The sequence below is a fragment of the Schistocerca nitens genome, chromosome 5, assembly GCF_023898315.1.
Source record: "Schistocerca nitens isolate TAMUIC-IGC-003100 chromosome 5, iqSchNite1.1, whole genome shotgun sequence".
NCBI classification, from domain to species: Eukaryota; Metazoa; Arthropoda; class Insecta; order Orthoptera; family Acrididae; genus Schistocerca; species Schistocerca nitens.
The window spans coordinates 321098727-321121001 of record NC_064618.1 but is presented as its reverse complement, the minus strand read 5'-3'; the positions used below and the strand labels follow the sequence as shown (position 1 = coordinate 321121001).

Sequence of the window (22275 nt, the reverse complement as noted above, 5' to 3'; positions counted from 1 at the left end):
GCATAGGCGCTGCTCTTCAGCCGAAAGACATAGAACAAAACAATAGAAGACATTTAAAAACAGCAAAGGAGAGAATAAGGTGAACATAGATATAAAAAAGGGGAACATCACGGAAGGCAATAGACAAAAAAAAACGGGGTGACTGTAAAATGGAGAGAAAAACTGTTTAAAAGTAGCACACATAAAAAGCCACACACTGCGACGGTTAAAAGAACACAAGGCACAGTAAGACTGGAGCATAAAGGTAGCGATGGACGGCATAGCACATAACGTAACACTGGCGGCGAACCTCAAGGCAGGACACAATTAAAACACACCTCTTGACGCACACGAGAAACAGCACTAAACAACACTGATGTGGCACACTGATGAAGAGCAACACAGAGGATCTGCCAGGCGCTAGGAGATGAGGGAGACTGGAGAAGGGAGGGAGGGGAAGAGATGGGGGAGGTGAGCGGGGGGCGCGCGGAAGAGGGCCAGGTAGGGAGGGATGTGGGAAGGAGAGAGGCAAGTATGGGGTGCAGGGTCTCAGGGGAGGGGGGGACGGAGGAAAATCCGCTCTGGGAGAAGGAGGAAAGAGGAAAAGGGGGCCCTGGGGAGGGGGGGGGGGAACAAGGCCAGGCTATAGTTGGAAGGAAGGGTAGATGTCACGGCGAAGTTCGTCATCCGGGAGGGGGAGGCGTTGGAAATTGCCCTGATGAAGGAGATGGAGGGTGTGGAGGTGGAGAGAGGGAGGGATACAGCGATAGAGGCGCGGCAACGGGCGGGGGGTGGAGAGGAAGGAGGAAACCAGAGGGTGGGTGGGATCAAGCCTGCGAACAATGCAAAGGATGTGGAGATGTTGGAGAAACAGGAGGAGGTGGGGGAAGGGGATCAGTTCATACAGGAGCCGTGTGGGGGAAGGAAGGCGGATACGGAAGGCAAGGCGGAGCGCATGGCGTTCAAGGATTTGGAGGGCCTTGTAAAAGCGGGTGGGGGCAGAGATCCAGGCAACGCTGGCATAACAGAGGATAGGACGGATGAGAGATTTGTAGGTGTGGAGGATGGTAGAAGGATGCAAGCCCCATGTCCGGCCAGACAGGAGTTTCAGAAGGCGGAGGCGGGAATGGGCTTTCTGCTGGATGGTCAGGAGATGAGGGGTCCAGGTGAGGTGGCGGTCAAGGGTGAGGCCAAGGTATTTCAGGGTGGGGATGAGTTGGATAGGACGACCATAAAGGGTGAGGTAGAAATCATGGAGGCGGAAGGAGCGAGTGGTGCGGCCTATGATGATTGCCTGGGTTTTGGAGGGGTTGAGACGGAGGAACCACTGGTTACACCAAGTGGTGAACTGGTTAAGGTGGGCTTGGAGGGTACGTTGAGACCGTTGAAGGGTAGGATAGAGAGCCAGGAAGGCGGTGTCATCAGCATACTGGAGAAGGTGGACTGGTGGGGGTGGCTTGGGCATATCAGCTGTATACAAGAGATAAAGGAGAGGGGAGAGGACAGAACCCTGGGGGACGCCAGCTGTGGGATAAAAGATACGGGAGTTGGTGCTGTGGAGGGTGACATAGGAAGGACGGTGCGAGAGGAAGGAAGCGACCAGACGGACAAAATTGATAGGCAGGGCGTAGGTTTGGAGTTTAAAGAGGAGACCGGGATGCCATACACGGTCGTAGGCATTTTGGAGGTCAAGGGAAACAAAAATGGCGGAGCGACGGGAGTTGAGCTGGAGGGACAGAAGGTGAACAAGGTTGAGGAGTTGGTCGTCAGCAGAGAAGGAGGGTCGGAAGCCACACTGGGTAAGGGGGAGGAGGTGGTGTTGAGCAAGGTGCTGATGGATACGGCGGGAGAGGATGGATTCAAAGACCTTACTGAAGACGGAGGTGAGGCAGATGGGACGATAGGAAGAGGCGGCAGAAGGGGGTTTGTTGGGTTTGAGGAATAAGAGGACGCGGGAGGTCTTCCACAGGTCAGGGTAGAAGCCAGTAGAGAGGACGACATTATAGAGATGGGCGAGGACAGGAAGGAATAGGGGCTTTCGCGAAGGTGACGGTAGGTGACACAGTCGTGACCAGGGGCTGTGTTGCGTTTGGACCGGAGGATAAGTTTAATGTCTTGTGCTGTGATGGGAGTGTTTATGTCGGAGGGGGGCAACTGCCCCAAGTACTGGAGACTAGGAGCAAGAGGAGCGACCGAGGTATCGGCACGTTCCATGACCGTGGGGAAAAGAGAATAATCAAAGTGGGGATCATCGGGGATGGAGAAGACCTCGGAAAGGTGGGAAGCGAAGTGGTTGGCCTTACTGAGGTTGTCAGGAAGGGGGCGATCGTTATGGAGAAGGGGGTAGTGGGGAGCAGAAAGGGAACCAGTAAGGCGATGGAAGGCGGACCAGTACTTGGAGGAGTTGATAGGGAGGGTGGCGTTGAGTCGTGTGCAGGTCTGGCGCCAGTCTCGGCGTTTCGTTGCTGTAATAAGGTTCCGTACGTGTCGCTGTATTTGCCGGTGGCGTTGAAGTGTAACCCTGTCACGAGTGCCCAGGAAGGAGCGATAGAGGCGGCGGGATTCACGGAGGAGGAGGACAGCCCGCGGAGGGAGAGTGGGACGGTGTGGGTGGATGGTTTCAGTAGGAACATGGGCCTCCACGGCGTCAGTAATTACCTGCTGAAGGAAGGACGAGGCGTGGTTGATGTCGTCAGGATGGCGATAGGTAAGAGGGTGGCTTTCGACCTGGGCGGAGATGGAGTCCCGGTAGGCATCCCAGTTGGCACGGCGATAGTCATGGACGACCTTGGGAGGGGGTGCAGGGTGCGGAGTCGGAGGGGGGCGGTTTGCAGATGTGATGGTGAGAAGGACAGGGAGGTGATCGCTACCTGTGGGGTCAAGGACGGCGACAGTGATACGCCCAAGGAGGTTGGCGGAGGCAATGACAACATCGGGGGTGGTGTTACTTTCAGGTCGGGTATGCTGGGGAAGAGGAACAAGGTCACCTTGAAGTGTGGAGAGGAACTGATGCCACCGCCGAAGGGCAGCAGGAGTGCGGCTATGGATGTTGAGGTTGGCGGCAATCACATAGGTGGGGAAAGTGTGGTCAATGTGTGAGATGAAGTCATAAGGAAGAGGAGCAGTGGAGCGGACATAGATGGTGGCACAGGTAATGGTGAGGGAGGGGAAGAAGACGCTAAGGATAAGGTGTTCAGTGGGGTCATTGAGGATAGGTTGTGGCCGTACAGGGATATGCTTAAGGTGGCCAATCGCGACTCCACCCTGCACACGAGGACCAGGAGCGTCAGTGCGGTGGAGGATATAGGGGGAGGTGCGGATAGAATGGTGGGGCTGGAGAAAGGTTTCGTTCAAGAGGAAGGTGTCGACCTGGTGGTGGGAGAGGGTGTGCATGAGGAGGTATTTGTTGGAGCGAAAGGAGCGAATGTTCTGGAAGAGGATGCGAGACTCGTGCCGCGCCATGACGGGAAGGAGGGGGGGAAGAGAGGGAAGGGAAGAGACTTAAACTAGGGTGTCGAGGCGGGTGAAGGTGAAGTGGGCTTGGTTGTGGGAGTAAGTGGTGAAGGCGTTCAGGTGGAAAACAGAGCGAGCAGCAAGGGATATTTGTTGGAAGGTGTGGGGGCGCGGAAAAGGGTGAATGTTTTGGAGGACAACAGTAATGAACCGGATGATGTCCTCGGCCGTGGGGGGCGGACAGAGGGAATTGTTGGGATGGACAGGGGGATCGACGGGACGAACTGGGACCGTAAGTTCAGGGGTGGCTGGAGGGGGTTTAGCTTTACATTTGTGGGAGTATGTGGGATGGGGGCCATTGCAGGTATTACAGGAAGGAGGAGCAGCGAGGTTGGGGCAGTTCTTAAGAAATTGGGAGGCCTTGCAATGGGGACAGGTGGGGGGGTTTTTGCAGTTGGGAGTCAGGTGGTCATTGTACATCAGGCACCGCTGTCAACGGTAGGATTGGGGAGGGGATTTGGAGGATTCAACAGGGTGGCGACGGTGGTATATCAGGGCACCCTGGGTGAGGAGATGTTCTTTGGATGGGGCGGATTCAGAGAATACCCGCGTGAGGTAGGTGGGACCAGAGGCATTGTGGATACGGCGGGCAGAGCGGATTTCCAAGTCCGGGTGGGAGTTCAGTTCTACCAACACTTCATCCTCTGTGATCACCGGGCTGAGCTTGGTGATCACAGCGGTGTAGGTGGGGGGGGGGGGCGACGGGGAGGCTGGGGCTGACGAGGAGTGGAAGCGGAAAGGAAGGGGGTCAGAGAGGCGTGGGGGCCAAATATAACTCGTGGGAGTTTTCGCAGGAGGTCTGTGTGAAAGGATGGGGACGGGGACTTGATAAGGACTGAGTCCCTGCGGGGAATGAGTTGGGAAATGGGAGCACCAGGTAAGTACTTTCGTATTTCCTTGGTGAGGGTACGAGCGTCGAGGAACTTAGGATCGGGAGTTGACAGGACAAAGGTGTGGAGGGTGGGGGCCAAGGTATGGGTGGCAGGAGGAGGGGTGGTGTCCATGGTGACGGCAGGGGGAGGGGGAGGTGGTGTTGATTTTTTGTGGGAAGTGGCGGAAGCAGAGTCGGTAAGGACGCGCTTTTGGGGTTTTTTGGAGACTGGAGGCTGGGAGGAGGGGAGAGGGACGAGGAGGAGAGGGAGGTGGCGGGTGGCAGATCCCTGTGGCGTAGCGGAGGCACCGGGAGAAGCAGCTGGTTCAGTGGTGGCGATGGTGGCTCGGCGCGACGTGATGCGTGCGGGAGATGCAGAAGACGAAGCGACGGGGTCGGTGAGAGAGGGGAAGCCAACCACCTGAGGGGCGGCAGCAGAGGCGGCAACAGAGGCGTACGTGAGGGCGGGGGTAGGAGTGGGAGCTGTTGAGGGTGTGGAAGCTGGAGGAAGGGTGTAGAGGTGTGGGTATACAGCAGGGGAGGAGATAGGGGGATGTGTGAGCGGGGGAAGGGAAGGGGAGGCCAGGGGCGGCACTCCAGGAAGTGACTGTGGGAGAAGGGGAGGGGAAGGTGTAGATGACGGTGGAGGTGGGAGTACTCATTGCAGACGAACGGCGACGGACAGACGGACGTGCAGCAGGCAGCGGCTGCGTCGGCTTCGTCGATGGTCGGCGGCGAACGGACGGACGAACAGCAGGCGGCGGCAGCGGCGGCGGCAGCGGCAGCGGCAGCGGCAGCGGCAGCGGCAGCGGCAGCGGGTACGACGACGGCGATGAACAGCGAGCAGGCAGGCGGGCAGGCGGACGGACGGACGAACGAACGAACAGCGACAGCAGCAAGCGGCGGGCACACAGACAGACAGACAAACACAATCTTCGAAGACGGAGATTCCACCCTGAGAGTAGCCCAGGCTTTGCAATCTGACGCTTTCGAAGGAGGGGATCCAACCCTCTAGATGGCCGAGGCTGCCAGGAGCAGCGCTTATATTCTCTTCTTGTAGAGGCCGCGCCTGTCGTGGTGATGTCCTTGTCAGCGTGCTATTGGCTGACGTCGTCTCACGGCCTTCTCTGCTCTTGCGTTCTTCATCTTCGTGCTGGCGTTTGTTGTTACACCGGAACAGATATAACACTCATAACACTTGTTCTAGATGTAGAATGTTCTCCATAAACCTTTCGTAAATTTCAAATGCCACAGTAGCGCTTTCGCCAAATCTTACACAAAATTTGATAGCTCAGAGACGCTCACACTTTTGACACTCTGTTTTCGTAACGCACTTGGCAAACACAGTTTTACTTCGACGCACTTAACACACTTGTAGCAACTGCACGAAGTTGCGAGTGGTAGTGAGTCAAGGGCACGAATCACCATAAACGCGGTAAGTAGTTGCAGGCGATTGGGTTGTCAGTTTATGCATAGTGTTCATAGTCTCATTACTTCCATAGCACCTTAATTCACTTAGTGATATGGATTGCATGTATAGGATACATGTGACCTTAGGTAATACGGCGTCAGAAACTGAGTCTACACTACCGTTGACTGTCGATGGGGAAATGGGTGGGGGGGGGGGTCGTTACGATGCCTTTTCGCCGTATGTTGTCTCAAGACATTGTAAATAAACTATTCATTGGGGCATTTTCTGCTCTTTTGATGTCTATTAACACAGAGGCTACGGGAAAGCTGAGGGTGCCATGGCACGTGAAAAACTACAACATGAAAAATACCGTCGCTGTCATCTCTTGCTTCACCGGTACTCAGGAGACTCCTACACGTTTCATAACAGGGCTGTGGAACATTTTCGTTAATAATTATCCTGCTCTGTCACGTCTGCCTAATGTGAACCTGTGATATTCGCTATTTTTGGCTTCATTAAAACAGCAAATAGTTAATACTTTCAGCCAGAAGGCAAATACTTGTTTATAAAGAATGATTAACGTATAATAAGGCGTCGCACAGCGACGGTGGAATTTTCTAAATAATGTAATTCGTCGTCTTTGGGCGGCAGTATAAACAGAAAAACACGGATCGCATATCTATCCGTATTTTTCTGTTTATACTGCCGCCCAAAGACGACGAATTACATTATTTAGAAAATTCCACCGTCGCTATGCGACGCCTTATTATACGTTAATCATTCTTTATAAACAAGTATTTGCCTTCTGGCTGAAAGTATTAACTAATTGCTGTTTTAATGAAGCCAAAAATAGCGAATATCACATCGCCTCCCATGAGGAGAGAGGGAATCTTGCTTGTGTTTAAAGATTTAGTATCAAGACCTGTATATCCAAAAGACTGGAGTGAAATGATAATGTTACAAAACAGTGTTATTCTGAAGTCTCCGCTTCTTTTCTCACACAATTCGAGATTATTTTTCTCAACCATCTCGACATCAGGCTTTGAATAACTTTTTCCATTGTGCTATTACTTTCTTGACCCAGCCAGCCTTGCATCAGCTTTAATATTGAATTTCCCTTTTGTGTGATGTTACAGTTGTTTTTGCGCCCTTAAGAACTTTCTGGTCCCTTAGGAAATTGTTTTGTCATAACAATAACTTCACAACCGGGTATGATCGTACCTACGATCATGAAGTAATTAGAAAGACGATAATGCAATTTCTTAATCAATAGCAAGCTAGCTGTGACTGCTTCAAACCACGCGAAACTGCAAGTAAAAAACTATTCACATTTCATAATGCAATCTTTTATGACAATGGTCAATCCATGATTCTTACGCCAATTGTGATTGATAAAACAGTAAGTGAAATCTCAATTTCCAACTTTTCCATTGAATAACAACATCACTTTTATTTTGCAACATCACAAACCGTAGCTACCTAGCTTTTGTATTGCTTTCCTGATAGTACGCAGAAATCATTTATGACATTAAATTATCCTTCCTCATTCGCAGACTAACAACTTCTGACCGCGTCTGCACGGAAGGACCAATCAAGCCTTGCACTGCGTCCCTCGAGATAGGCGTCGTTCCGGAGAACCCGGCAATCTACTACATCTGCAAGCCGAGCGCATTCGGCTTCATCCCAGAGATGTACAAGTGTCCTGATGGCTACATCTTTGACGTGAATTTTGCTGCGTAAGTAACTCACGCAACGCTGGGGTAAATATATTTTAATATTGTGATCCACTGAGACGTTCTCAATTCGTGACAACAGTGTCCATGTTCCTCTACACCTTCCTGTACTCAGTACCGATCCTCAGTTTCTGCTACAGAATTACAGTATTCACCTTCATCCTTCCAAAGCATTTCCTAGTGGTTATCAACACCTAATTACGTCCTAAACATTAGATATCATCAACAATATTGTATCCTGAAATTACGATGAAATGAATGCTCCTAGCTGCATACAGGCGTTCATATGAGTCAGCGGGGACAGTTGAAAATGTGTGCCCCGACCGGGACTCGAACCCGGGATCTCCTGCTTACATGGCAGACGCCCTACCCATCTTTTTTTTTTGCGTTTTGTTCGTTGTTGATCGTTGTGTTTGGTCATTGCCGACGTCACATGACATCCGTTCAAGTTCGTTTGTTGACCCTTCCACTCAGTTTTTTTATTACAGAGGCCAAGTAGCCCTCTGACCGAACACGCTGAGCAACCGTGCCGGCAGCCATCTGAGCCACCGAGGACACAGAGGATAGTGCGACTGCAGGGATTTATCTCTGGCACGCCACCCGTGAGATCCACGTTCCCAACTTATTGTCCCGCACACCGACTCACCGGCCATTTGACCATCTTCTTCTGTGCGGATGCACAAACAGTTCCCGAACTCTTACGGGAATCGGCAAAAAGCCGCGAGTAATGTGTATAATGGGCAGGGGCACTATGAATATAGTGCGGGACAATAAGTTGGGAATGTGGGTCTCACGGGAGGCCGGGAGGCGTGTCAGAGATAAGTCCCTGCAGTCGCACTATCCTCTGTGTTCTCGGTGGTTCAGCTGAATAGAGCGTCTGCCTTGTAAGCAGGAGATCCCGGCCTCGAGTCGCGGCCAGGGCACACATTTTCAACTGTCCCCGTTGACTTATATCAACGCCTGTTTGCAGCTAGGGGTATTCATTTCATTGTTATTTCGTTCTAACGAGCTGCATGTCCCAAAGAACAAATACCATCTTCATATATAAATATTTTATCCGATAAGACATTTTTTTGTTTTATGTTCAATAATAATTACCTTATCGTCCATGGGAGTCATTGGAATCAAACTTAAAAAAAGCATCATCATTCTTATGAGTACAGTTATTTAAGTAGCCTCAGTTCGAAACTGGCTTGCCTACTGAAACGATAAAAGTTCTGCCATTATTTCAACTGTCTTTACCATAAACAAACTGTTTAGTCTCTGAAGAATTCTCCAGCCATTTCAGCATTGGTTCACATTCCTGCTGGTAACAATTCCTTTTCTTTAAAGTTCTTCTTATTGCTCATCTCTTCGAGTTTATATATTTCTTGACAGTTTATATTCAGCTCACAAGGCTGATACTCAACTACTTCGGCGACGATGGTCAGTTTTTGGCTACTGATGCTCATGGATCCCTAAACTTCATAAAAATGGTGTAGAACATTCATATTTTGTGTTTAACTCTACATATTTGCACTTGTCCTGCATAACAGCTACGAGTGCAAATGATTTCCATAGAATAACTAGGTTATTTTACAGGTGGTCCTGTTTCCTTTTAGAGGAACAGGAGTATTTTATGATAATTTGAGTGACAATGTGAAAAGAGATGTATGATACCATCTAATTTCAGAGATAATCAGAAATGAAATCGTGATACCCCGCAATCAACTATTTCCTCAATTTTGGCCTTACTCGCTGGGTGTTTTACCATAGTTTTTGACAGAACGAGGCAAACATTTACTAAACTACCACGGCTAATGAACAAAATACGGGATGTCGAATTAGGTTCATGACTACTGAAGACTTCTCAGCAAATAAAAATCAACATGTCGTTCTTAATAGGTACAAACTGTCGGATGTGGAAGTAACTGCGAATAGGTACCAATCGCAATTTATATAAATGAAATCGAATAGTTTGCAATGACGTGTACAGCGCAATTTCTCAAAGTTTCTCTCCGCCTCTGTCTGTCCAAGGCCAACTGTAGTAGAAAATTTTATTGAGAAGACGTATTTGCCGAACAGTTTATACTCCATTGTGCGCAGACAAAAGAGATCTACAACGCTGGGAAGCGGTCGCTAAACTTCAGATTGTTTGACATATTATACGTTCACACACCAAAAAACGTTTTATGCTGCAGAAGTTAAAAGTAACCCAGTGGCTGTCATACTAGCCCTACTGCAAATGTTAACTTTGTAATCCAAATTTAACCAAAAATCCTCAAAGAGGAATCCAACCGTTACACAGTAATTATGAAATCGACTAAATGTGCTGTAAGGATGCTCAAAAATATTCACTGTTTTTTTTTAATTTCTTTACTGCTTCTTGTCATGACGCGTTTCGGAATTGACCCATAATCTGATGATCTAGTGAATAAACAAAAGTTCTTTTTGCACACGGCAGATTTTTTCTTTATTGTTATTTCATCCCCCCTTCCCCACTTCCGTTCCATATGGGCAGGGGCTGGGCTGTCAGCGGATACAATTTGCTGCTCTTCAGTCAGAAGAAAGGAAAAGTTTGAAAAAACAAAATATAAAAACTGGACTAGGCGTTTGACAAAAATAAACGGTTTTTAGAATATAAAGACATATCGTCAACTGCGTAAATTAAAATATAAAAGGATGATTCGATAGGTAATTAAAATATAAACACAGATGAGTGGAAAATGGGTGTCATACATGCAGATATAAAAACAGATAGATAGTTGCATAAAGTAAAACTGAAAGACCGATGTGTGATTTATCAAGAAAAATACATGGATGAATACAGGGATGAGTGGAACTGGACAGCCAGGGAGAATGATACAGGGGAACGTAGCGTTTAAAGATAGTGCGTAGGGGAAAATTAGTAGGTGGATACTTGGAGAAGGGTTGCGGTTCAGAACCAACAGTTAGGAAGCGAGAGGAGAGGTTTCCAGGGATCGGGAACACTGGCGAGGGTTGGGTTGGGAGGATCTCGTAGATCTTGTAGGTTTAAATATAATTAAACGTTCCCTACTTAACACATTATAGCACGGAAACTAATTACTGTACAAGTACGACTTGGTAGCATTAATGCCAAGGACACGGGGAGGGGAAATAATGCAGAGTCAGTTCAACTGACACTTTTAATGTGCTGCTACGATATATCATACCACTACATACCGGTTCCATTACTGCTACAAAAAGGGCTCAATATGGCACCTATCAGTGTCCAGAACAGTTACAGCGCAGGACTGCATCCTGCACAGCAGAACAAAGAATGTTCATAGGTATGCTGGCTAGTCCTCTTGACATGTTGTGCTTCAGATCAGCACATGTGTGAATGTTCCTCTCGTATACCCTGTCCTTCAGGTAGCCCCACAACCAGAAATCACAGGGAATGAGATCAAATAATTGAGTCGGCCAAGCATTTGGAATCTAACGGCTGATAATTCAATCGTGTCCAGATGTGTTTCGAAGAAGCAGGTGATCTTCACGAGCGATATGCAGTGGGGTCCCATCTTGCATTAAGCCTGATTAGTTCAGTGCTTCTCTCTCCTTAGGGCGGGTATGACAACTTATCGCAGTAATGCTGGCCAGTCACACTGCGTGTTTTTGGTTCTTGAGTGACAACCTGTTCAAAAAAGAATGGGCCAATGATGAACGTAGCCGTGAAGCCACATCATACGGTGACACGTTCACCATGCAGAGGAACCTCTTGCACAGTGACTGGAGCCGAAGATCCCCACACTAGGCAATTCTGTGTGTTCGCCTAAAGCGCAAGAGGAAAATGAGCTTCCTCTGTCCGTAGGATGGTCCAGGGCCAGTCCTCGTCAACTTCAAACCTTGCGAGAAAATGGAGAGCGAAGTCAACACGTCGTTGTTCGTCCTGTGGAGCAAGCTGCTCTACGATATAAATCTTATACGGATACCATTTGAGAATTGTTCGAAGCACCTTCCGTACAGTGGACCATGTTCAACTGTCGTGACATTGCACGCCCACTGCCTGACAACCGGGAATTGCACGCAGCGTTGTCTGCCATAGCAACAGCGATTTTATCAACCACCTGTAGAACAACCAGTCGTCGGGGTCTTCCTGGAGCGATGTCCAGTTCTCCAGATGATTCGAACTTCTCCATCATGCTCTGCACAGGCGGTGGAGAAAGAAGATCCTTCCATAATCCTTTCAGCCGGCAATATTATCAAAATGCAACTGCAGCATTATGGTTTTTTTTATAATAGAGCTTCACCAATAATGCCCCGCTCCTTTTGTCCAAGCTCATGTTCAGACGGCAACAAGTGCACTGCGACTATGAATCACAATGTTTGATCACGGCACCTGGTGGCCATCGTTGGAACTGGACGGTGGCGTTGTGACGCATGGAAGTCATGCACCCAAGCTCTGGATATTAATGCTACTAAGTTTGGTACTCGTACGGTAATTAGTTTCCGTCTTATAATGTGTTGAATATAGAAAGCTTAATAATAATCTCGGTATATCAGGGCGGATTTGATGGTCGGGTAAGGGAAGCAGATTAAAGCTCGTTGGGAGAAGATGTAGAGGGTATAGAGTTGTAATGTTGGGAAAATGTGGTAGTAGAGATGTGGCACAGTAGGAGCAGTGGGAAACTATGCAGTGGATAGTGTCGAGTTTACTGGTAACATGGGATAATTGGAGGCGTTCAAGATGCAACAGTAGGCTTGGGATTTGATATGGTATGTGTTACAAGAGTATTATAATGTTCATTATAATAAAACAACAGTCAATAGTAATAAAACGTTAATCTCCCATACATACCATACAGTACATATGTACAACATGAGCCCGCATCTCGTGGTCGTGCGGTAGCGTTCTCGCTTCCCACGCCCGGGTTCGATTCCCGGCGGGGTAAGGGATTTTCTCTGCCTCGTGATGGCTGGGTGTTGTGTGATGTCCTTAGGTTAGTTAGGTTTAAGTAGTTCTAAGTTCTAGCAGACTTCTTGAGTGGTACTTAAGTAAATAAATTAGTGAAATCAAAGTGAACTAGAAATTAGGATATAAATGAAAAACTTGGTTTAGTTTAGAGAGTTACATACTCGCAAGCAGCGGGCCGAACAGCAGAACAGAAGAGACAATGACCGCGAAGTCAGCAACTTCCACATAAGCGGGCGCTGTCGATTCAGCCGTCAGGGCATCGCCCGACCGGCTCACGTGTTTCTCAGTTGTCGTATGTGAGCAAAGGCCCTCGCCTACATCCCAAGAGCCAATGACCGACGTAAAGAAGATTCTTCGAGAAGCCATTCAACGTGACAGAAGAGGCAATGACCGGCTCACGTGTTTCTCAGTCGTCACATGGGATCAAAAGCCCTCACCTACATTCCAAGAGCCAACGACCGACGTTAAGAAGATTCTTCGAGAAGCTTTTCAACGTGACAGACGAGGCAATGACCGTGAAGTCGTTCACCTCCAGTAAACTGAAGTGAATAAATACGCGAGACGCAGTGGGCCAGAGGGATGAAGTCAGATGAAGACGGAGACGGAGACGGAGACGGAGACGGAGACGGGGACGGAGACGAAGACGAGAGACGAAGGAAGAAAAGAAGAGTAGCAGTAGTTTTCAGTCAGTTTCGGTGCTGAAGACCGTCATGCAAGAAGAGTCTGCATCATGCACAGACGCACCAAGTCCGCCGCTGTAGTGGAATAGCAAGCAGCAGCCGCGGCGCCAGAAGACAGAAGTTAAAAGGTATCTGAAGTCTGATTTTTACGTACCCGGGTGACTCGTGAGGACGGGAAGGAGACGGCCTCACATCAGCAGTCACCTGTGAGCTGGGATGAAGACCTGACAGCCGAAGACTGGCAAGCGGGAGTCCGTGGTTCGAGTCCGGGACACTGGTCTTCCCCCGCCGCGCCGCTCCGCTGGTCGACGCACAACACACACGGCCGCATAGAGAAGAGAAACACTGGGACGCCACACCCAAGGTATCATCCGATGCACGACTTCGCTCGCAATAATTAAACCGGCCACCTCGCGCTGCGCGTCTCCCGTCAGCTGGGCGAGACAGCGACACGAGATACACACCGCTACGCGTAATCAGACGCCGCCGCCGCCGCCGCCGCCGCCGCCGCCGCTGCCGCAGCAGAAGACTTCACAAACGGCACAGCTGCCGCTCTCCGAACCAGAACATCCCGTAAGATACAGTTGTACAAATCTTCAATAAAAGTTATCTTATGTAAAAATGATGTTTCATTCGACCTCATACCCGAGCCAAGGAAGAACCCGCCCTGCCTACATGTTGTTAAGAGAGAAAAGTTAATTTATTTAATATTTTCACCCTGACAGAATGCTTTAGAATGCTAATCCTGACAATTGGCTTGCATCAAAAGAGAAAACCCAGTTACATTTAGTGACAGAAGTGTCACATTTAGTAACACAATTGTTACATTTGATGTCAGAAGCCGTTTTAGTTGTTACATTTGGTGTCAGAGAAAAAACCCTTGGCTCAATATGAGGTGTGAATGACAGTCACTAAAGGTCCACATTTAGTATTGTTTAATGTGTGAAAGGATAGAGGTTTGCATAGCAGTCGTAATATTTTCTTTATTTAGAAGTGTATTTTCTCTCATGATTTTAAGAGTTTGTCGAAAATATTTAAACATCTTTTGAATTCAGTGTGGTAATATTGTGTAACTAATAGTTTGTAAAATGATGACACGAAATCGTACAAAGTCAGAGTCAGCACCACAAGCGGTTTCTACTGAGGAAGCTATTCAGAGCTTAGTTAATCAAATAGCACAGCTTAAAAGTGATAATAATGCATTATTTAAACAGTTGAGTGAGGTTAGGCAAGCCAGTTCAATCCCTCCCACCCTAGATTCCTCAGCAGCAGCCTTAGTAACTCCTTTTTCAGGTAAACTTGGCGAAGACATAACAGCCTTTTTTGATGATTTAGTAGCAGCTGCAAAGTTAGGATCATGGTCAGATGAACAGCTCTTACAAATGACAAAGTTAAGATTGACAGGAGAGGCTAAAGCACACGTCTTATACCATGAAGAATTACGGAATGCCCCAACATTTGAGGAATTGAAGAAAGGATTGCTTAAACGTTTTCAGAAACAGAACAGCTGTAGATTTTATAGGGAAAAATTAAACACTATCACTCAGAGGCAAAACGAGTCGTTAGAAAGCTTTGTAGATAGGATTAGAAAAGTTAATATTAACACCTATCAGTTGACAAGTAGTGATGAAGCAAATAAAGTTATTTTACAAGAGGCAGAAAATAGAGCTCTGGATACATTTTTACGTGGGTTACCTCCTGAAACTTCCAGTTGTGTCAGGGCAGAGTTTCCTAAAAATTTAGCGGAAGCTGTATCTGTGGCGACAGCTTTCGAAGAAATAGACATTGCCACCAGATACAAGGAGAAGCGAAATGTATTTTCAGCAGGAGTACGATGTTTTAGGTGCGATCGCCAGGGACATATAGCAAAAAACTGCAGACAACCTCAATGCACTAATTGTCAAAGAATATGTCACACATTCAAGGAATGCAGGTCTAAGAAAGTGTTTGGAAATAGAAATCAGTTAAACTCAAACGGGAATGCCGGAGCCGCCGCCAGGCGTTCCCAATAAAATTTCATGCCATTAAGGCGAATGTGAAGGCGGAATGCTGGTTATCTGGTACCATACAGGATAAAGAGGCAAGGATACTAGTGGATACAGGCGCAAACGTATCAATAGTAAGTAATGAATGTATTGGAGAAAAGAAATATGACCCTCCAAGGTATAGATTGAGTGGAGTAGGAGGAGGTACAGTGAAGTCATTAGGATGTACATCACTGATTTTCTATATTCGCGGTGTACAATTTCAAGAAGATTTAGAAGTGGTAACAAAGGTAACTGACGGGTACGACGCGATTCTAGGGTTGGATTTCCTGAATAAACATCACGCTAAAATCGACCTCAGACAGCAAACTGTAGAACTTAGCGGAATAGTGTTTCAGCTAGGTGACACCGCTGCAAAGGGCCCGCTGCCGCAAGATTTCCCTAACCGGAAGGCGAAATCAACTATACTGCGTGCAACGTCCTTGAAGGTTGATTCGCGGGATCAGATACCATCTGGCTCAGGAAAACTTGTCTGGATGACCGTTGACCCCGAAGTACTTACAGATACAGTATGTCTAATAGAGCCTTTAGAGGAAAATGAGGAATTAGATGTATCACATTGTTTTGTACGTAGAAGTGTTGTACGGGTTCAAGACGTTGAGGGAGAAAGAAAAGTACCGGTACATATTGACAATTTCGGAGTGGAGGACAAAGAGTTGCATAAGGGAATATTAGTAGCTACAGTCAGTACTTTTGAAGAAGAAGATTTCATTTGGTCAGATATTAACGATGGTCAGAAACCAGACGCCTATAAAACCGCATTACGCCAGAAGATTGAGCATTTGAAAGGAAATGATAGAGACACGATAGAAGCAGTTTTAGTTGAGTTTCAAGATTTATTTAATGCAGAAGGTCCACTGCCAGCAACAGATATCACACAGCATAGGATCCCAACAGGAAATAGCCCCCCAGTTTATAGGAAGCCTTATAGAGTTCCGCATCACTTACAGCCAGTACTGGATGAATTTTTAGAACAGCATCTAAAAGATGGAATTATAGAATATTCTGATTCGCCTTATAATTCAAATATCGTAATTATTCCAAAGAAGTCTCCCGACGGTACGAAACGATATAGATTTTGTTGTGACTACAGACACCTTAACAAACAAACTATCTCAGATGTTTATCCTCTTCCAAACATTACAGATATCATTGACAGTTTGGGTAACAGTAAATACTTTTCAACAATCGATCTACGTAGCGGATATCATCAATTGGAAGTTGCTCCTGAAGATAGGCATAAAACAGCATTTTCTACCCCTGGAGGCCACTGGCAATTTAAAAGAATGCCTTTCGGTTTGAAAAATGCACCAGCAACTTTTCAAAGACTACTCGATGGAGTATTGCGAGGACTCAAAACTCAGCAATGTTGTGTATATCTAAACGATATTATTGTATTCTCCAAAGACATTAATGAACATGCTGTGCGTCTGCGTAATGTTTTTCAGAGACTTAGAAAAGCTAAATTAACATTAAATATGGAAAAATGTACTTTTGCATTGACAGAGGTTACATACCTAGGGCATGTCATTAGTGAAAAAGGAATTAAAACAGATCCTCGATTAATTTCGGCAGTTAAGGACTTCCCAACACCACAACGCGTTAAGGAAGTACAAAGTTTCATTGGTCTCGCATCGTACTACCGGAAATATGTTCAAAATTTCGCTGAAATTGCCCGACCCTTAACCCAATTATTGAAAAAGGGTGCAAAATTTCATTGGTCTGAAGATTGTGAATTAGCATTTCAAACCCTTAAAGATAAGTTAACACACAGTCCAGTATTAGCCTACCCAGATTATAATAAAGAATTTATTTTATCCTGTGACGCAAGTGGTCATTCAGTAGGAGTTGTTTTGAGTCAGAATATTAATGGCGCGGAACACCCCATAGCCTACGCTTCGAGACAACTAACAACGGCAGAAAGAAATTATTCCACAACGGAGAAAGAATTGTTAAGTGTTATTTATGGTATCAAATACTTTAAATGCTATTTGTATGGTAGGAAATTCAAGGTCATTACAGACCACGCAGCTTTAAAATGGTTGCTTGGATTAAAGGATCCATCTAGTCGTCTCACGCGTTGGGCCCTATGTCTTTCCGAAATGGATTTCGAAGTTATCCATAAACCAGGCAAAAAACACACGAATGCAGATTGTCTAAGTCGGAAAATAGCACTTTTGGAAGCAACAGGCCGAGATACTGAGGACTGGAGAAAGGCACAAGATGAGGATACAGAATGCAAAAAATACGCAACTCAAAAACAATTTTGCTTTGAAGATGGTGTATTATGCCGTAAAACAAAACTTGGACCGCGAATTGTTGTTCCCCAACACCTTAGACAAGAAATAATGGCAGAGGCCCACGATCATATCCTTGCAGAACACGGTGGACAGCGGACAACAGAAAGACGTGTAGCAGAGCGATTTTGGTGGCAAACCAGAAAGCAGGATGTTGCGCAGTACGTTCGTAATTGCATTGCGTGCGCACAACGAGCTGAACTTTCTCGTTCAAAAATACCCTTACAGAGGCTCCCCGAGGCTTCATGTCCATATCAAATCTGCGGAGTGGATCTCTACGGGCCATTTCATAGAACACCGGCTGATAATAAGTATGTTCTTACAATTATAGATCACTTTTCACGCTATCTAGCTATGGTGAGTCTCCCAGATCAGCAAGCAAATACAGTTGCCCAAGCTTTAGTTAACAACTGGATACTTAAATTTGGCGTACCTGAAGCTATTATCACAGATCAGGGATCTAATTTTATGTCTGAACTAATGAAACAGCTTTGCCACTTACTAAAAATACGTAAATTACGCACAACTCCGTTACACCCTCAGTGCAACGGGCGCACAGAAAGAGTTCATCGGACAATTGGCAAGATGCTTAGTTATTATATTAACGAACAACATTCTAATTGGGATACGTATTTACCAATAATCGTGTCGGTATACAACGCTAAAACGCATGAAGCAACTGGCATGTCACCTTATGAAGTGGTCTATGGGAGAAAAATGCCGTCCCCTTTCGATGTAATCAGGCAGAAAAACGGAAAATTCGGAGAAACAGTAAGAGATTTCAGTCGAATGATGAAGGATGTATGGAAAAAGGTTCAAAAATCTAATACAAAGGCTTTGGAACGACGGGAAAGATTAGGTAATGCCCAAGGTAAATATCCAAATTACAAAATCGGTCAGTGGGTTATGCTTTCAACTCCTTATATTGCGAGAGGAAAAACGAAGAAATTTGTAACAAACTACAGAGGTCCTTATCAAATTATTGAGATCACGTCACCAGTCAACGTTAAATTGCAACTGCCCACCCGAACTACCATTGTCCATGCAAGTCGTTTAAAACCTTTTAAGGGCGCTCCAGAAGTAATTCCTTCAACAATAGTGTCTGCTTTTCCGAAGGGTGGAGGAAGTTCCCGTAAAGGAAAAAGAGTGGCCACGCCAGCACAACATACAGACATGGCACCATACAATCTTCGACCAAGAGTACGAATGTCCTAGTGGAATCTTAGTAGACTGTGGATAGTATACAAATGTAGATAATTAATGAATGATAATGGTTTATTTTTTAAGAAAAAAAGTTGAACGTAGAAACATGTAGATCTTGTAGTTAACAATGTATTCGTTCTTTTCTTTGTTTTTGTTTTTACTAGGTTGGTAGGTTCATAACCATGTTGTTTGCTTTTTTCAGAAAACGCCATGCAAGCATTTCCTACACAAAACCTGTCCTACCTCAATGACTCCCTTGACAATTCCCTTCTGAAGTCATTAGATATGTTCATAAACTCACAGCAAGGCAAAATTGATGCCAATGTTATGATGCAACATGTTTTAAAATTAAAAGGTGAACACAAAACTAAAATTATAATGCTAGGAACGGGTATATCTGGAACCTTTGTGTTGGTGTTTCTGCTTTGTACAGTTTTCTTTTATTTAAGACGAAAAAATAAGCCAAATAATAATATACCACTTCATCAAATCGCTGTTAATTGGATACCACACTCTTAACTTCCGTACTTCAGTAGTTACTTTTGAGCATTAGTGTACTAATTTTGTTTATTGTACTTCATTCTTTATTAAACAGTCTCATGTTAAAATAAACAATACTGTAGAATAGATATTCTTGCATTAGTATAGGGTACATTAAACAGGTGTTGCTATGTTACTTTCTAAGTGAATAATCTATTTTTGTTCATTCATTGTCATAAAGATTTGTTACACTTATTACAACCATTTATGTGTGAACTATGAGATTTATGAGCGTACAGTGCTTTAGTAAAGTGATAAAGTATTTTCAACATACTTAATGTGAAGCATGTGTAATCTTCTAAGTCGAGAATTTTCATTGCTTATGTTAGTGCTTTTGCCGTGTGAAGAGTGGAGGAATGTTGAGTGGTAAATTCGAGGGCGAATTTCTCCGAAGGGTGGAGGAATGTTGAGTGGTACTTAAGTAAATAAATTAGTGAAATCAAAGTGAACTAGAAATTAGGATATAAATGAAAAACTTGGTTTAGTTTAGAGAGTTACATACTCGCAAGCAGCGGGCCGAACAGCAGAACAGAAGAGACAATGACCGCGAAGTCAGCAACTTCCACATAAGCGGGCGCTGTCGATTCAGCCGTCAGGGCATCGCCCGACCGGCTCACGTGTTTCTCAGTTGTCGTATGTGAGCAAAGGCCCTCGCCTACATCCCAAGAGCCAATGACCGACGAAAAGAAGATTCTTCGAGAAGCCATTCAACGTGACAGAAGAGGCAATGACCGGCTCACGTGTTTCTCAGTCGTCACATGGGATCAAAAGCCCTCACCTACATTCCAAGAGCCAACGACCGACGTTAAGAAGATTCTTCGAGAAGCTTTTCAACGTGACAGACGAGGCAATGACCGTGAAGTCGTTCACCTCCAGTAAACTGAAGTGAATAAATACGCGAGACGCAGTGGGCCAGAGGGATGAAGTCAGATGAAGACGGAGACGGGGACGGAGACGGAGACGGAGACGGGGACAGAGACGAAGACGAGAGACGAAGGAAGAAAAGAAGAGTAGCAGTAGTTTTCAGTCAGTTTCGGTGCTGAAGACCGTCATGCAAGAAGAGTCTGCATCATGCACAGACGCACCAAGTCCGCCGCTGTAGTGGAATAGCAAGCAGCAGCCGCGGCGCCAGAAGACAGAAGTTAAAAGGTATTTGAAACCTGATTTTTACGTACCCGGGTGACTCGTGAGGACGGGAAGGAGACGGCCCTACATCAGCAGTCACCTGTGAGCTGGGATGAAGACCTGACAGCCGAAGACTGGCAAGCGGGAGTCCGTGGTTCGAGTCCGGGACACTGGTCTTCCCCCGCCGCGCCGCTCCGCTGGTCGACGCACAACACACACGGCCGCATAGAGAAGAGAAACACTGGGACGCCACACCCAAGGTATCATCCGATGCACGACTTCGCTCGCAATAATTAAACCGGCCACCTCGCGCTGCGCGTCTCCCGTCAGCTGGGCGAGACAGCGACACGAGATACACACCGCTACGCGTAATCAGACGCCGCCGCCGCCGCCGCCGCCGCCGCCGCCGCTGCCGCAGCAGAAGACTTCACAAACGACACAGCTGCCGCTCTCCGAACCAGAACATCCCGTAAGATACAGTTGTACAAATCTTCAATAAAAGTTATCTTATGTAAAAATGATGTTTCATTCGACCTCATACCCGAGCCAAGGAAGAACCCGCCCTGCCTACATGTTGTTAAGAGAGAAAAGTTAATTTATTTAATATTTTCACCCTGACAGAATGCTTTAGAATGCTCATCCTGACAATTGGCTTGCATCAAAAGAGAAAACCCAGTTACATTTAGTGACAGAAGTGTCACATTTAGTAACACAATTGTTACATTTGATGTCAGAAGCCGTTTTAGTTGTTACATTTGGTGTCAGAGAAAAAACCCTTGGCTCAATATGAGGTGTGAATGACAGTCACTAAAGGTCCACATTTAGTATTGTTTAATGTGTGAAAGGATAGAGGTTTGCATAGCAGTCGTAATATTTTCTTTATTTAGAAGTGTATTTTCTCTCATGATTTTAAGAGTTTGTCGAAAATATTTAAACATCTTTTGAATTCAGTGTGGTAATATTGTGTAACTAATAGTTTGTAAAATGATGACACGAAATCGTACAAAGTCAGAGTCAGCACCACAAGCGGTTTCTACTGAGGAAGCTATTCAGAGCTTAGTTAATCAAATAGCACAGCTTAAAAGTGATAATAATGCATTATTTAAACAGTTGAGTGAGGTTAGGCAAGCCAGTTCAATCCCTCCCACCCTAGATTCCTCAGCAGCAGCCTTAGTAACTCCTTTTTCAGGTAAACTTGGCGAAGACATAACAGCCTTTTTTGATGATTTAGTAGCAGCTGCAAAGTTAGGATCATGGTCAGATGAACAGCTCTTACAAATGACAAAGTTAAGATTGACAGGAGAGGCTAAAGCACACGTCTTATACCATGAAGAATTACGGAATGCCCCAACATTTGAGGAATTGAAGAAAGGATTGCTTAAACGTTTTCAGAAACAGAACAGCTGTAGATTTTATAGGGAAAAATTAAACACTATCACTCAGAGGCAAAACGAGTCGTTAGAAAGCTTTGTAGATAGGATTAGAAAAGTTAATATTAACACCTATCAGTTGACAAGTAGTGATGAAGCAAATAAAGTTATTTTACAAGAGGCAGAAAATAGAGCTCTGGATACATTTTTACGTGGGTTACCTCCTGAAACTTCCAGTTGTGTCAGGGCAGAGTTTCCTAAAAATTTAGCGGAAGCTGTATCTGTGGCGACAGCTTTCGAAGAAATAGACATTGCCACCAGATACAAGGAGAAGCGAAATGTATTTTCAGCAGGAGTACGATGTTTTAGGTGCGATCGCCAGGGACATATAGCAAAAAACTGCAGACAACCTCAATGCACTAATTGTCAAAGAATATGTCACACATTCAAGGAATGCAGGTCTAAGAAAGTGTTTGGAAATAGAAATCAGTTAAACTCAAACGGGAATGCCGGAGCCGCCGCCAGGCGTTCCCAATAAAATTTCATGCCATTAAGGCGAATGTGAAGGCGGAATGCTGGTTATCTGGTACCAT

The 22275-nt window shown here is 45.9% G+C and overlaps 1 protein-coding gene across 1 annotated transcript in view; it reads left to right on the top strand.

The window, feature by feature from the left end:
• LOC126259865 (uncharacterized) overlaps nucleotides 1-22275 on the top strand; it is an 89826-nt gene that overhangs the window by 38601 nt on the left and 28950 nt on the right. The window contains exon 4 of the mRNA XM_049956924.1: nucleotides 7328-7510. Coding sequence (XP_049812881.1) covers nucleotides 7328-7510 — 183 coding nt within the window. The remainder of the gene's footprint in view (nucleotides 1-7327; nucleotides 7511-22275) is intronic.